Source organism: Mya arenaria, chromosome 4 (assembly GCF_026914265.1).
Source record: "Mya arenaria isolate MELC-2E11 chromosome 4, ASM2691426v1".
Lineage (NCBI taxonomy): Eukaryota > Metazoa > Mollusca > Bivalvia > Myida > Myidae > Mya > Mya arenaria.
Genome location: NC_069125.1, coordinates 47,736,340 through 47,754,037, shown reverse-complemented (window position 1 = coordinate 47,754,037; position 17,698 = coordinate 47,736,340). Strand labels below are relative to the sequence as shown.

Below are 17,698 nucleotides of genomic sequence, written 5' to 3'. Positions count from 1 at the left end.
GTTGCAAATAATGTAACAATAATGAAAACTACTTAAACAAAGTGTCGACCTAGGACTAGAAACATCTAAACTGTAAGTGCGAGTTAAACGTCATTTTTTTAGCTGGAATTTAAGTGAGGGGCATGTTCTATGCGGAACAAAATGGCGGATGCTTTGACTATTTTGTGTCTTTGTGAAGGATATTTCGAGGGATATTTTTGGTTAGAAAGTTTACATCACTTTTATCGCAGTATAAATACGCATACCCGGAGGCCAGACGTGTAAGCTCCGTTCGGTTTTTCAACCTATGTTTCTAGAGGCCAAAAATGTTTTAGAATGTATAAGCCTAACAATTATTTGTTTATTAAGTGAAAATTTATCATTTCGTGACTTTAAACTTTGTTTTTAGTTAAAATATACCATTCTTGGACCTTTTTTAGCTATATTTTATCGAGTTTTTGCATCTATTTCTTTACGACGTCTTAAGCACTTAACGGCCGATTTTATTATGTTCACCGTGGAAGTTTTATGCAATTTTTGTTCGCTGCAGAATCAGAATAAATGTGCGTTAATATCAGTGTTATTAAGACACAAGCTTTAACACATGTTGATTTTTAAAATAAAAGGCAATTTGTTTCCTAAACATAAGTATGTTTATGTTTAACTTTGCCCGAAAATGGCTCTCCCGAAAACCCGGACGATATGAATTTCTAATGCCAAAGTACCTATCAGCTATCGTATAAATGTATATAATTCTTTATTATTTATCACAACACAAAAATCAACACGACGCGGTTGCCAGAAATATTCAGTTATATAAAACATATTGGATAGATACTGGGGTGAAGAAATTGGGTATGCAATACAGAGACAAAAAGAAAAACCTTTTAATTTTAAAATTGCATATGACGTAAAAGTCGAACTTGTAGTCCCAAAACAACTATGCAGCACCTCTATTTCGTATCCCAGGTGTAGAGGTGCATCTATCTAAATATAGAGAAACACATTTATTTCATTTTTAGCTCGACTATTCGAAGAATAAAGAGAGCTATCCTAGTCACCCGAGCGTCAGCGTCGGTGTCGGCGTCGGTGTCGGCGTCGGCGTCGGCGTAACCACTTATGTTAAAGTTTTTGTAAGAGCTTGTGTACCACCTCAAATATAGACATATGGCTTTGGAACTTTGCACACTTGTTCAACATCATGCCCCACCCTGTATACAGGAGGAGGTAACTCTATCAAGCATTTCGACACAATTGTGCCCCTTTTTTACTTAGAATTTATGTTAAAGTTTGCGTACCACCTCAAATATTTTCAAAGTCCATTGACATCTGGCTTTGAAACTTTGCACACTTGTTTACCATCATGCCCCCAACCTGTACACATGAGAAGGTAACTATATCAAGCATTTTGACAAAAGTATGTCCCTTTTTCAACTTAGAATTTATGTGAAAGTTTGCGTACCACCTCAAATATTTTCAAAGTCCATTGACATCTGGCTTTGAAACTTTGCACATTTGTTTACCATCATGCCCCCAACCTGTACACAGGAGGAGATAACTCTACCAAGCATTTTAACAAAATTATGCCCCTTTTTCAACTTAGAATTTAAGTTAAAGTTTGTGTACCACCTTAAATATTTTCAAAGTCCATTGACATCTGGCTTTGAAACTTTGCACACTTGTTTACCATCATGCCCCCAACCTGTACACAGGAGGAGGTAACTCTATCAATCATTTTGACAAAATAATGCCCTTTCTTCTACTTAGAATTTATGTCAAAGTTTGCATACCAACTCAAATAAGTCCATTGATATCTGGGTTGGAAACTTTGCACGCTTGTTCACCATCATACTCCCAACCTGTACACAGGAGGAAGTAACTCTATCAAGCATTTTGACAAAATTATGCCGCTTTTTCGACTTAGAATTTACGTTCAAGTTTGCGTACCACCTCAAATATTTTCCATTCAATTTATGTTAATATCTCAGCACATCATATATTGCATTGAAATTTAATCTAACAGTGACCCATGCATGTTTCGGCGGAATAGTCAAGCGCGCTGTCTCTGTGACAGCTCTTGTTGGACATACAAGAGCACTTCTTTTTATATACATGTACTTTGAATATGGATGTGCACCGCTAAATATACTAGTAGAAGTGCACATCTTAATAAAGATATACATATATTTAATACCGACCAGTATACCTTTGACCCGAAAAGTACTTCATATATTTAAACATTACGAGTCAAGTAAACACTCATCATTAACATTCGAAGAACTAGAGTATGTTTCGGCAAAAGGTCCTCAAACCTGGTGGGAGAGTTGGTCATGAACTGAAATGACTCCTGTTGATATTGAGTTCAGTAGTTCAAAGGTTATACTACGGTGACATTGCACACAGCAACCTTGTCCGACTGATAACAAGAGTATGCTTAGGCCTTAGACGGTTGCTCATGACCTGCAGATGACCCCTTTTAATTTTGACATGAGCCGGTCATATCTCAAGGCCACAGTGAGCACAAACACTTTGTAAAATGAAATAAAAACGCATGATTTTACGGTCGGGATGTTGTATTTCATGACCTGTAAACCCCTATCGTAAACCCCTATAGATTGTTAGATCATAAGAGCAGGCCATCAGTGTTACCAGATTTACCACAGGCATGGCCATCTTTCAAAACAGGAAATTTTAAACAAAACTACAATAACTAATAACTGAATAAAAAAAGTTTGCTTGAAAAATGAAAGAAATTTACCGTTATCGTATTATAATGTATACAATGGTAACCTCTTTAAAGGACCGTTTAGCTGCTTATTTATGTATGCATACTTGCTTTGCCCATAAACATTACGTATACCATTTTACAAATTCAATACTGATGGGAAAATGCATACATGTTTTACTGGGAACTATAAATCTTCAACTCCTATAACAACATTTAAAACTGTTCTTTAACTATATATACTAACATTTTTTAAAGGTCGGTCATACCCGTAGATTACTCCGCTTTCATCTAGCGCGACATGACAATTTAGCTGCCATTAGGAAGTTATACATGTTTTACAAACAACTCCTGTAGGAATCATACTAATATTGGATGTGAAGTACAATGAAAGTCAGTGATACTCTAAATTTATTACACGTGTTTGACAAATATGTCACATGAATGTAACACAACCATACAACAGAGCACACCAGATTTTCTGAATGAAAAGATCAATTAAGCTAGACACATGGCAATCTTAACAAACTATGGCAACATGGTGTTATGACAAGGACGATATATGTACAAACGGATTGCAGTTCATAACGCTAAAATTTATATACTTATAAAAATACAAAAAAAAAACAAGTTGCATATTGCTAATTTATTTTTATAAACGATTCAAGATGTAATATTTACTAGCATTAAGGGTAAGTATAAACAAAGGCAATATTAGAGATCATCTTAATTCCCTGGAGATAGTCAGTTGTGTATCAGCTTATTTGTAAGTGCTCTCTTGCATTTAAATTAAGCGTTTCGCGCATGCGCGCTGGCTAGTATGGAGGCATTTTGTGCCAACACTAATATTGTTTTGAATAGCTAAACATATTGTGTAAAATCTTAATGATTAAGAAGGGCTGTGTGAAGTGAGTGTAACGAGTGACCCCTTCCTTAGTAATTGATGTTTACACAATAAATTCTGACTTAGATTAAAATGTGTTTTCTGAATCCAGGGAACCATATTATGACATAATGCCTGGTTAATTGTAAAGCTGCAAGTCTTAACCGTTAAGTGTGATTCTGATTGATGGCCGATAGGCGATTTCATTGGCTAGAACTGTAGGCTATACATTAATATTGAGTGTTGCTTAACTAAACAAAAACATCGGTATAGTAAAGCAAAATTATTCACTGACTATAACTTAGATCTGAACTCAGGCTCTTTCAAGAATATGACGGAAAAGCACTTAAAGATATGATCGGATACAATTATAGTTATCAGTGTAATAAACGTCCGTGTTCTTATTGCGTAACATGCATAAGGCTTTGTTTGAATTCAGTACGCCAGTGTTTTATATACTAGTTGCATTGTTTTGTAACCTAGATGTACTAAAGTAAATTATGCTTTCTCTATGCTATTTAGAGAATATATTTGTCAGGATGTCTTAAGATACTTCTAGAATGATCTATTTATTTCATGAATGGACGTTTAAGAATAAACAAGATTCTTATATAATTTAGCGAAAGTTGTTGAGGAGTTGTGTTTTATGTTCTGGAACATTTTTATTTCATATATATAGGCAATTCCCTGTGTTCATTGGACTATGTATAAATTAAATTATTCTGTGAGGATAAAATTTTAACCTTTCATCGAAGAGTTTTGGGATGTAAATAGTGCTCATATAATTGACTAAGTGCTCATCATTTCATGTGGATTTAATTATGTGGACACCTAAGAATGAAGTGGTTTTACATTATATTTACATATATATGACGTCATATTACATTACAGTTGCCATTGAAATAATTTTACAATCCAGTTGCCAATTAAGTTATTTTACAATCCAGTTGCCAATTAAGTTATTTTACCTTCCAGTTGCCAATTAAGTTATTTTACAATCCAGTTGCCAATTAAGTTATTTTACATTCCAGTTGCCAATTAAGTTATTGTACAATCCAGTTCACAAATAAGTTATTTTACATTCCAGTTGCCAATTGAGTTATTTTACATCCCAGTTGCCATTTAAGTTATTTTACATCCCAGTTGCCAACTGAGTTATTTAACAATCCAGTTGCCAAATAAGTTATTTTACGATCCAGTTGCCAATTAAGTTATTTTACGATCCAGTTGCCAATTGAGTTATTTTACGATCCAGTTGCCAATTGAGTTATTTTACAATCCAGTTGCCAATTGAGTTATTTCACATTCAAGTTGCCAATTGAGTTATTTTACATTCCAGTTGCCAATTAAGTTATTTTACATCCCAGTTGCCAATTAAGTTATTTTACAATCCAGTTGCCAATTAAGTTATTTTACAAGCCAGATGCCAATTGAGTTATTTTACAATCCAGTTGCCAAGTAAATCATTTTACATAACGGTTGCCAAGTAAATCATTTTACAGTTACAAATGAAGTGATTTTACATTTCAGTTGCCAATTATAACCTTGTACATTACAGATGTTTGGTCGTTGGGGTCGACAGATAACGAAGTTTTACGGACTTGCTGTGTTAGTCGTTGTTTTAATCGGGTTCTCGGAGTTTCTGTGGATAAGTAACAAAGCCACAACACGAACACTTGACTCGTTTCAGACACAGGCCAGTGTCGTGAGTCACCACCCAGTTGAAAAACTTCCAAAGACTTCTAACAAAACTAGTGGCTTCGAGGTAAAAGAAGTATCACTGAGTGACGTCCAGAACAGTGTAAATAACAGTTTACAGTTCATACCAGCTGTTCCTGACGTTTCACATTTTGATATCGTTCCACAAATATCCCAAAAAATAGTTGACAACTTCTTAATTCTACCAGAAACACTATGTAATTACAATATTTTGATATTGACGCCCGTTCGGAACGTTGCTAAAGTCTTACAATCTTACGCTGATATACTTGGTACCTTTACATACCCACATAACATGTTGACAGTGTTCTTTGGAGAGGATGGAAGTTCAGACGGCACTCTGAATGCGTCAAGAGAGGCAGCGAATACTCTCGTGGATGTTTATGAATTTCGAGCTGCGGCTACCGTACAGTTGAACCTCACAGGAGGCATCACCTCTCTCAAGTGGGAAGACATTCATAAGCAAACTGCCCAGAAAATAAGGCGTTCACATATGGCCAAGTCAAGAAACAAATTACTTTCATCTGCAATTGAAACAGACGTCTTTGACTATGTTCTTTGGATAGACAGCGACGTTGGTACACTACCCACTGATATTATTCAGCAGCTTCTATTCGCAAAGGCAGACGTCGTTGCACCTTGTTGTTTGTACGTTCAAAAACACTACAAATATAATTACGACAGAAATTCTTGGCGCGAAACACCCGAATCCCTTAATTACCAGAAACACATGTCAGAGGACTTTCTCATGCTAGAAGGCTATTTAAAAACAAAAAGAATACTCCTACCCGACTTAAAAGCTGAGGGTCGTGTCGTTCGACTAGACGGGGTAGGGGGGTGTGTGCTACTTGTGAGAGCTGAGTGTCACAGACAGGGACTCGTCTTTCCTGAGAAAGTTTACAATCATCATATTGAGACAGAGGGGCTCGCAAAAATGGCGACTGACATGGGATTCAGTGTCCGGGGGATGCCCTGGGTTGAAGTTATTCATAGATAATATTTGGTTCGAATGCATGCTTAATAAAACAATAAAATGTGTAAAAGTCTTTAATAAACAAAATTGGACGAAGTCTCTTATATCACTAAATATTTTACCAAAAAGAATGTCATCTTTTTATAATGCAATACAAGTAATGACACTTCATTCAGCAAATTCAAATCTAAATTTTATAAGGCAAATAAAAAAGTGAAGTTGCCTCGAAGGTACTCGCTCATGTCCAGCGGTCTTTTCCCTTTTGACATGCCTGGATGGAACTGTGTAATAGCTAGTGTGTTTTTGTGGTTTCCTAATGAATTCAATTTAGTCTGCAAACCGAGAGCAGCCATGCACCAACTTACGTATTAAGAAATCCAAAATTGAATGGTAAGCATTTTGCTCGATTATTTGATGATTAAGGAGGGCTTTACTACCCGCCCTGGCGACGGCATCGGTGTCGGCGTCTGGTTAAAATTTACGGCAAGTTTGGATTTCACTTATAACTTCAATACCCTCCATTCAATTCACTTAATACTTCACACAGTGGTTCAGGGCCATCACGTGATGAGGTTAGATAAGTCCATATTATCCTTTAAACAAATTATTGGTCCTGATTGACTATGGAACTAAGGTTAAAGTTTTAGAGCAGGTTGGGATATTTATTAATAACTTCTATACCCTTCATTCAAAAGACTTAATACTTCGCACAGTTGTTCAGGACTATCACAAAATGAGGTTACATAACTCATATGCTATACCAGGTCTACCAGAGGGCATTTGGACACTTTTCTCACGCTGAATATTTTAAAATAATTGATTCTATGGTTAAGCCTTTACTTATTTACGTAGCGGAAATATCTGATATTTTTGAACAAGTACAAATTCGATATTGTAAGGAATTCCTTTGGGCCAATTATTATGTTAACGACTGTGTTGCATCGGGGGAATGCGGGAGGTTTGATGTATTGATCATCATGTAAAATGTACTGCCTAAAAGTACTGTTCCAAACTACTACAGATATCCAATGTATTGCTCAATCGACATGATGACATTGGAAGAAAAAAAGGGGTTACATTTGTAAAGAATATAGTATACAAATATGGTTTTGGTTTTGTTTGGCTAAGTCAGTAAGTTGATAATGATTGCGATTTTTTAATATCATTTAAGCAAAGGTTAATTGATTGTAAAAGACAAAACAGGTTCAAAAATGTGGGAGACTCAACACGATGCGACACATATAAGCAATTTAAAACTTTCTTACCCCAGAAAAATGTATCAATCTACCATTTTATGTGAGGAAATATCGTAAGCAAGATTCTGATGTTCTATTCATAAATTGTTGATTGTGTCTGGTCGACATTTGGGTACCGAAAGGGAATATAGAGTGTGTAGATATCGCTTAATTAATTTTGATATCAGATGTGTAGAAGATGAATTACATGTATTCTTTCAATGTAACAAACTCAGGCAAGGAAGGCTATTTTACATCTTTAAATGGTACACAGGTAGGCAAGATTTTCAAAACTTCATAAATCTTATGCAAAGTCTAAACGATGACCGAATAAAAAATAAAGCATTCTTTGTAAATGTATTAAATATAAATGAAACAAAAAGATAAGGAACAAGAGCTGTCGTAAGACATTGCGCTCGACAACGCCGCTATGACTTAGAAGTGAATACAATAACGATGTAATATGTGGCTGTCAAAAGCAATAAAACAATCAAATTGAGATGTAAACAAGAATCGCAATGTGACAAAACCGGGTTTTTTAATGATTGGCAGAAGAGATTCAGTTTCAACTGCTTTCTTCTATTTTTTTGTAACAGTGACCTTCATCCTAAGGGCCCCAAACACAATCCCATGGAAGTCCTCCATAAACTCTTCCTATATATCAAGTTTGTTCACAGTATGTCAACCATAACTAAAACAGTAATATATTTTTAGTAACAGTGATCTTGACCTTAGGGTGCCAAAAGACAATTCAATGAAAGCTCTGCATAAAGTTGTCCTATGTACAAAGTATGGCCACACTTTGTCAACCCTTACTTGAGTTATTCAGTACTAACCATATTTCTAGTTTTAGCAACCGTGACCTTGACCTAGACCATACCTCTCGGTGCCAAAACACACAATCTTACGAAAAGTCTCTATCACTGTTTCTAAAATAGATTACTGTTCGGTACTGAATAACTTTAGCAGGGCTTCCATTAAAATAAGTTTGGAAGTATATTACTCCCTAGAAATGGGTTAAAACTTCCAAAATCGATTCCTTGGAGTTACAAAAACTTCCATAATTTTGAAAAAAAACTATTACTTATATAGATACACTTCCAATCGGTCTTTAAGTAAAATGAATTATTATAATTTAAGTTATTAAATTTGGTGTGTTAAAGTTGCAATGTATATGTTTTTTAACATACTACTTGAAAAATAGTGGAAAAATATATCGTTTTCGGGAGACTAAAACTTCAACATTTCAGTGAAAAACTTCTAAAATTGATGGGCAGGAAGTTCATACTTCCAGTTTCAAATTCTTAATGGGAGCCCTGGACTTAAGTCATGGTTGACATACTGTGACCAAACTTGATATGTAGGAAGAGTTTATTGAGGACTAACATGGGATGGTGTTTGGGGCCCCTAACATCAAGGTCACTGTTACAAAAATGGTTGAAACTGAATCTCTTCTGCCAATCATTAAAATCCCGGTTTTGTCACATCGAGATTCTTGTTCACTTATATTTGTTTATTGCTTTTGACAGGCACATATTACATCATTACTATATTTACTTCTAAGACAAAGCGTCGTAGTCGAGCGCGCTGTCTTAACGACAGCTCTTGTCAAATCATGGAGTCAGCGCGAAAAGCATATATAAGTACAATTGTCAGTACATATGCACTACCTTCTAAATAACTCACTTAACAAACCAACCGATGAATAATAGAATTTTTTCAGGGGATTTCTAAATGATTTTATCTGAATTATCCCGGATACTTTTTTGCAGAGGCATGAACCAGAACACTGGCAACAACACTCTAAAAAGATACCATCGCATCCTTTTACTTGAATATTAATCATGCGTTCATACACATATGATTAAAAACATCAATGTTTAAAGTGACACTGTTATTTAAAATCATTACATTCACGTCTGTAACAAACATAAACTTAGATTGATAAACCTTTTGATAACTACTTCCTAAATAATGAATTTATAGAAAATTTTGATTCCTGATTACAAATCTATAACTGATTTAATAGCTGAATACGCACAAATATTAAATGATTAGTGAATGCTAAAATACTAACTGCGATCTTTTATAGTCTAATAAGGTAGACTTACCGTGTTTTTTGCACATTTTTTTTCAAATTAAACTCAGGTCCTTCAGAACCATTGTTTTCGACATTTATTCATTCTTTTTGGTAAATCAAAACATTTGTATTAATGGTGGCAAATCTTATTTGGGAGTTATAGTGCATCTTTAAAGCACGTAGATGGATCTTTTATTATTTTTATTATGTGGAGAGCATTACAATTAAACACAGGTGTAATTGGTACGGATGTACAGTTTCTATATACACAACAGTGAGAACATATAAGAATACATACAGTAAATGGCATGGTGGTTCTAGAGTCGAGGGCTAATATAAGAATACATACAGTAAATGGCATGGTGGTTCTAGAGTCGAGGGCTAATATAAGAATACATACAGTAAATGGCATGGTGGTTCTAGAGTCGAGGGATAATATAAGAATACAAACAGTAAATGGCATGGTGGTTCTAGAGTCGAGGGCTAATATAAGAATACATACAGTAAATGGCATGGTAGTTCTAGAGTCGAGGGATAATATAAGAATACAAACAGTAAATGGCATGGTGGTTCTAGAGTCGAGGGCTAATATAAGAATACATACAGTAAATGGCATGGGGGTACTAAAGTCGAGGGCTAATATAAGAATACATACAGTAAATGGCATGGTGGTTCTAGAGTCGAGGGCTAATATAAGAATACATACAGTAAATGGCATGGTGGTTCTTAAGTCGAGGGCTAATATAAGAATACATACAGTAAATGGCATGATGGTTCTAAAGTCGAGGGATAATATAAGAATACATACAGTAAATGGCATGGTGGTTCTAAAGTCGAGGGCTAATATAAGAATACATACAGTAAATGGCATGGTGGTTCTAAAGTCGAGGGCTAATATAAGAATACATACAGTAAATGGCATGGTGGTTCTAAAGTCGAGGGCTAATATAAGAATACATACAGTAAATGGCATGGTGGTTCTAAAGTCGAGGGCTAATATAAGAATACATACAGTAAATGGCATGGTGGTTCTAAAGTCGAGGGCTTATATAAGAATACATACAGTAAATGGCATGGTGGTTCTAAAGTCGAGGGCTAATATAAGAATACATACAGTAAATGGCATGGTGGTTCTCAAGTCGAGGGCTAATATAAGAATACATACAGTAAATGGCATGGTGGTTCTAGAGTCGAGGGTTAATATAAGAATACATACAGTAAATGGCATGGTGGTTCTAAAGTCGAGGGCTAATATAAGAATACATACAGTAAATGGCATGGTGGTTCTAAAGTCGAGGGCTAATATAAGAATACATACAGTAAATGGCATGGTGGTTCTAAAGTCGAGGGCTAATATAAGAATACATACAGTAAATGGCATGGGGGTACTTAAGTCGAGGGCTAATATAAGAATACATACAGTAAATGGCATGGTGGTTCTAGAGTCGTGGGATACTATAAGAATACATACAGTAAATGGCATGGTGGTTCTAGAGTCGAGGGATACTATAAGAATACATACAGTAAATGGCATGGTGGTTCTAGAGTCGAGGGCTAATATAAGAATACATACAGTAAATGGCATGGTGGTTCTAAAGTCGAGGGCTAATATAAGAATACATACAGTAAATGGCATGGTGGTTCTAAAGTCGAGGGCTAATATAAGAATACAAACAGTAAATGGCATGGTGGTTCTAGAGTCGAGGGCTAATATAAGAATACATACAGTAAATGGCATGGTGGTTCTAGAGTCGAGGGCTAATATAAGAATACATACAGTAAATGGCATGGTGGTTCTAGAGTCGAGGGCTAATATAAGAATACATACAGTAAATGGCATGGTGGTTCTAGAGTCGAGGGCTAATATAAGAATACATACAGTAAATGGCATGGTGGTTCTAGAGTCGAGGGCTAATATAAGAATACATACAGTAAATGGCATGGTGGTTCTAAAGTCGAGGGATTATGAAAGTATGTATACAGTAAAGGCATGGTGTTTATAATATAAGTTTGCATTCAGTAAGTGGCCTGGTGGCTCTAAAGTCGAGGGATTATTTAAGTATACATACAGTAAATGGCATGGCGGTTCTAAAGCCGAGGGATAATATACGTATGCACACAGTAAATGGCATGGTGGTTCTAAAGTCGAGGGATTATGAAAGTATGTATACAGTAAAGGCATGGTGGTTATAATATAAGTTTGCATTCAGTAAGTGGCCTGGTGGCTCTAAAGTCGAGGGATTATTTAAGTATACATACAGTAAATGGCATGGCGGTTCTAAAGCCGAGGGATAATATACGTATGCATACAGTAAATGGCATGGTGGTTCTAAAGTCGATGGGTAATATACGTATACATACAGTAAATGGCATGGCGGTTCTAAAGTCGAGGGATAATACACGTATACGTACAGTAAATGGCATGGCGGTTCTAAAGTCGAGGGATAATATACGTATACCTACAGTAAATGGCATTGCGGTTCTGAAGTCGAAGGGTTGTACATAACGATATCACCTTTATGTAAGATTTTGACAAATTGTATTTTGTTGTTGCAATAGTACCATTTGGCGGGAAGTCCCTTTAATATGTATGGTATTATTTGGTGTCTAGTCCCTTTAATCTGTAAGCCCCTTTGCTACCCCCCCCCCCCCCCCCCCAACTAGCCAATTCACAATCTGGCATTTCTGCCGAAATACTTAATATATTAAGATTTTTTCTCTTCCGCTAAGAGTCCTGAATTTACTTAAATAAGCCAGACCTCTTGTTATTAAAATACACGACTAAGAACGCGTAATGTGATTGCTTGAGTGTCACGACCAGTTATCATTCCAACAAAAGAGCGAGTTGTTGAGGATGTAAAAGAGCAAAGTGCCCGAAAAACGTTAAAAGGTTATTGTGAAGCACGAATACAATTCCATCATCCAATTCCCATAATTCTAAATGCTGCAATGATTAACAGTTCTGGTTATTCTGTCAGTTATAGAAACAAGCTTGCACTCGGAAGTCGGAAAAGCCCTCTTAACCACGTGCCTCCGCTGCCGGAAAAAACTCGGACGGATGTCGTCCCCTACTTCCGGCCAGAAATATTGGACCATTTCCGTTCACTTCCTAACAAAACCTACGAGGACAGAATCGCGATTTTCACCCTGATTCGAAATGTTGATCGTGTGCTCAGAAACTACTTAGATAATTTAGTTAAACTGGACTATCCGCGCCGTTTGATTTCCGTCTATTTTGGCGAAGATGGTTCATCGGACGATACATTTGCTACTGCAGCTAAACTGTCAAAAGAACTCACCGATATTTTTGAATTCAACACTGCAAGCGTGTTTCATTTTGATACTTCACACAATGTTTCTCTAAAGGAAACACAACTGATAAGCAGACACACGTTTCAGAAACAGCTTCGACGCCGATCCCAAATGGCTAAGTCGCGTAACCTACTGATGAAAATGGCTCTTAACATTTCAAATCCTGACTACATAGTTTGGATAGACGCCGACTTGGAATGTTTTCCTTCGGACCTCATTGAACAATTACTATACGCTCGATCCGACGTAACGGCACCGCCATGTCTTGGAGTCTACAATGGCGTTAAAAAATGTACAACCGAAACTGCTGGCGAGAAACACCCGCGTCTGTTGAATCTCAATCTATGTTACCGGAACAAATCCTTGTTATTGAGGGCTACTCAAAATCAGATAGAATATACCTCGCTGATCTCAAAGCGGTGGGCCGGATGGTTCCACTGGACGGGGTCGGCGGTTGCGTCCTTATGGTGCGGGCTGAGTATCACCGGAATGGACTTGTGTTTCCTGAAAACCTGTTTCAACGCCATATAGAAACGGAAGGACTTGCGAAACTCGCAAAGCATATGGGTTAATCTGTGATCGGTCTTCCGTGGCTCGAAGTATTTCATGGGAAAACTTGACTAAAATCCACGTACATTGTAAATTCAACCGTTTCAAATTTTATATTGAATTAAAACGAGGGTAATTATTTTATACATTCACGTTGAAAACTGTTAAAAAGTACATTAGATAGTTAATCGCCATTCATCACAAAAAAGACATCACTTAATATATCAAATCAATGAAAAGTCATTTCTTTATTAGAAAAGCTAGTGTTTGTCAAAACAAGGGGTTGTTGCATGCTCATTGCCTCAAGCCAAACAAAGTTTTAAAGAGGTATACCTATGGTCAACAGTTTGTGTACTTAATCAGCGAATATCAAACTAGTGTGTAGAAAATTACGTAATTTCTGACGCACATTTTGATTTAAACATGCACTCTTACTCCCAAAAAAGATTTACCACAATTAATAATAGTGTTTTAATATTCTAAAAAGGATGAATAAATGTCGAAAAAAATGGTTCATATGAAGGATACCGAAATGAATTTGAAAGAAATGAGCATAAAACATGGTAATTTTACCTTATTAAACTATAGAATATCACAGTAAATCTTTTAGCATTCACCAATCATTCAATATTTTTTGCGCTTTCTGCTATTAAATACACGGTTACAATCTTGTTATCAGTAATAAATATTTTCAATTAATTTTTAAGTTTGTTATAAATGTGTATGTATTGATTTTGAATAAGAGGGGTCGATCTACAGTTGATGCAGTTTCTATTCTTCACTCGACTGTTAAAAAATATGTAAACTTTAACAAATGATTATATTGCTGTTTTATTGAGCTGAAACGTTTTTTTATTCCATCTGTCTTAATGAGCAATGGTTAAAGTTGTCGTTACAAAATAGTAATGATTGTAGACTAGCTGTGCATGATATATGTTTAATTTTATTATTATTTGCCGATGATATGGTTGTACTTAATGAAACCCCAGAAGATTTAAAATTGTTACTCGATCTTAACGAAATGAGAATTGGGTATAAGGAAATGAACAAGAGCAGGTTGTTAAAGATTTTAACTAATAAGGTGTTACATTGAATTACACTGGTAATTTAAATCTTAATACCAAAACATAAAAATTATGATGAAGGAAAAACAATTTATTTGTATTTTTAACAGACTTTATGGACGAATATTTAAAATGCGAAGGTCAACGAAAACGGTATTTTAACTGTGTATAGAGAATGTCAAACCTAGTTTGAATTTGAATCTTATAAAGACAATATCGCGTCAGAAAATCGTATCGACTTACTATATAACCGCCAAAATATAATGACAGTAGTACTTTTAGCAGAGAGGTTTGAGATACTTATCAAAATGACCCTTCTTATATGTGTTATAGTACACATACATGCATTAGGAAAGACAATCGACGCCTTCTAATCGTTAATAGTTTAGTGTACCATAGATTTACCAGATTCGGGATGAATCTGGGTTCTGAAAATGTACAAAATGAACCAGTAAGCATGTTCTTAAATTTGACGATTTATCTCCAAAACTGGCGATCTGCACTCGTAAAACATTAACAATAACTTTTATTGACCAAAACAAGGTACCAAATGAGGTTTGAACGAGAGAGAACGGTATAAAATCGTAGTTTTGAAAAAATAAAATGCACTGAGTTAGTCGGTTATCCTAGTAAGAGCGTACGTGCATTGTTTTCAAAAGATATTTTGATACATTCATGATTTTCATCTATAACAAGCGTCATCGTTAACAAGCAATTGCTCTTAATTCGGTGCACTAGGTCGTTTCTAAAAATATCGTTTAAACAAATAGAAAATAATGTTTAAACTCACCGAATTGAGGACGTTTTTCACCCCAAACAATGAACCAGGAAACATGGGCGCACCTGACATCAGTGTGTGTATACCACGGGATAAGCGTCACACACACACACACACACACACACATATATATATATATATATATATATATATATATATATATATATATATATATATATATATATATATATATATATATATATATATATATATATATATATATATATATATGCTACATCGGAAGGCAACATAAGGCTTAAAATGAATACTTAAAACAAAGATAGCTTTCCCCTTTTCAGCATTTTAAATGACACAAAGGCTGTATATCCTGCTTAAAGAGCCCCGCTTTCATTTTATTATCGTTGTTTGATTAGGTGATTAGTTTCCTCAAACACTTTGACAAAGTTTCCTCAAACACTTCGACAAACCTGTTGCCAAACTAATGTGTTGACAGGACTCCATCAGGCGGCGGTTTTGTGAAAAGGGTTGTCGAAGTGTTTTTATAAACTAGACTCTCAATCAAACTTTGGTAAAATACCGAAGTCGGAGATCTGTAAGCGGCGTAGAGCCGTAGTCTGCACTATGTTTCATTTAAAATGGTGAAGAAATAGCGAAGTTATCTTTGTTTAAAGTCTACATTCAAAGCAAAATATTGCCTTCCGACGTAGCATTTATGGCGCAATTTATCACGTGGTATACACACACTGTGACATTACTGCCCTTGTATATATATATCGGAAGCATTTAAGATTCGATATACTTTATTAATGTTTATATAAACCAGATTACAAATTGATGCATCGGAATAAGGAGTTCTTTTCATTTTCAATCATGTTGTATCTTCATGTTCAGATAGTTATACTTTATTTGTCATGTTAGTAAGTCATATATAAAAAATAATTGTTCCAACATGTATATGTTTTCGAAAGTCAAATAATATTGTACTAACTTTGTTAAATGGCAAAATAATTATTTTCAGTTCATCCTTTAGATGTCACTGATATAAGTGGCTCAATGCATACTGCATAGTATAGTTGTAATATTTTTGTTTTTATTCATATCTAAATATAACACAATAAACTGTAAAGTTTATGTGCAAGTAATACAAATCTGTTCTGTTCTATAAGAAGTATTGGATATCATCCTGAATGAGTGCTTGCCATATTATAATAATAATAATACTAATACTAATACTAATACTAATACTAATACTAATACTAATAATAATAATAAAACATGAATGCTCAATGGGTAATTGTTTTACTAATTCAAGGGTATTTACTTATTGCAGCCACTTACAAAATCGCTGATGCATAACTTCACATGCTGCTAAACAAAGTCAAAACAGACAAAATGACAATTTAAGAACAATTTATTTACGTTTAATGTAGTGCACATTTTTAAACATGATTACCAAAAAGACGCGTAAATAATTCTAAAATAAGAATTACAAGGACAATATTGACAAGATTTGCTTCCGGACTTATATTATATTGATGGCGTCCACTTGAAAAAAAAGGATGAGAATAATGTAAGCACTTTGGTATTATTGACACTGAAGCAAATGGATACTTCACATTTTAACCCGTCGCACGAATCCGTACTTAAAAGGTGGTGAGCGAAGGCTACAGTTTCTGTAGTCACTGAGATCAACAAATCGTCATGGGACAGACCAATAAAAATTCACACAAATAACAGATCAGAACTTTACTTACTAGATTTACAGTTCTTTAAAATAAACTTGTATTCATAAGGAAAAAGCAGTCCCAGTGGTAACGTCATACGACGTAAACCAGCCCATTTTCTGAAATATGTGCAATTTCGTTTGAAAAACGACGTCCCGTGAAGTTGTTTGATAAGCTATCAGTGTCAAACTTTGCTGCATTTTGACGTTATGTTAAATGCTGACATCATTGCACTTAATGGTGACCATTTAAGGAATAAATAGCCTGATTGATGTCATTATCAAAATATGAACTCAGTTGGGCTGGTTAAAGTACGCGTTGAGTCCTTCGGGCCACACACCTGAACCAATGTTAACTTAAACCAGCCCAACTGCGTTCATATCCCCGATCATTCCAGAAAAATGTAAACAAACGGAGAGAAATATCAAGCTGATAGTTGGGTAACCATTTTCCAATATGTTACACTAGTAGTATTTTGTTGCAGTTTAATAGCTCAACCTGAACTAATGGAAACACTTCATCCATTTTCCAGTGCATCAGTAGAAGTACTTCGTAAAATCAATATTCATGATATAATTTTTTTATTAATTGAAGTGTTTTAACGTGTAATTTGTATTACTTAGTTTAAATTGGTTGCCAGTGAAGTGTGTTTTTGCATTAATAATTAAGATTTCCAAGGGTAAATTTTTTAGGTATAATCAATAAATTGAAATTAC

At 35.1% G+C, this 17,698-nt stretch overlaps 2 protein-coding genes across 2 annotated transcripts; both read left to right on the top strand.

The window, feature by feature from the left end:
* Positions 1 to 241: 241 nt before the first annotated feature.
* LOC128230362 (uncharacterized) lies at positions 242 to 6,378 on the top strand. Its single transcript, XM_052942566.1, has 2 exons — positions 242 to 260; positions 5,146 to 6,378. The coding sequence occupies exon 2, from the start codon at positions 5,146 to 5,148 to the stop codon at positions 6,301 to 6,303; it is 1,158 nt and encodes a 385-aa protein (XP_052798526.1). The 5' UTR covers positions 242 to 260; the 3' UTR covers positions 6,304 to 6,378.
* A 6,165-nt stretch (positions 6,379 to 12,543) lies between these two features.
* Positions 12,544 to 13,437, top strand: LOC128230879 (uncharacterized). Its single transcript, XM_052943307.1, has one exon. It carries the CDS (start codon positions 12,544 to 12,546, stop codon positions 13,435 to 13,437), a length of 894 nt encoding a protein of 297 aa, XP_052799267.1.
* Positions 13,438 to 17,698: the final 4,261 nt, after the last annotated feature.

Bases quoted from the DNA above. Each gene is read 5' to 3' on its own strand.
- LOC128230362 (XM_052942566.1), top strand. From the start codon at position 5,146: ATGTTTGGTCGTTGGGGTCGACAGATAACGAAGTTTTACGGACTTGCT.
- LOC128230879 (XM_052943307.1), top strand. From the start codon at position 12,544: ATGATTAACAGTTCTGGTTATTCTGTCAGTTATAGAAACAAGCTTGCA.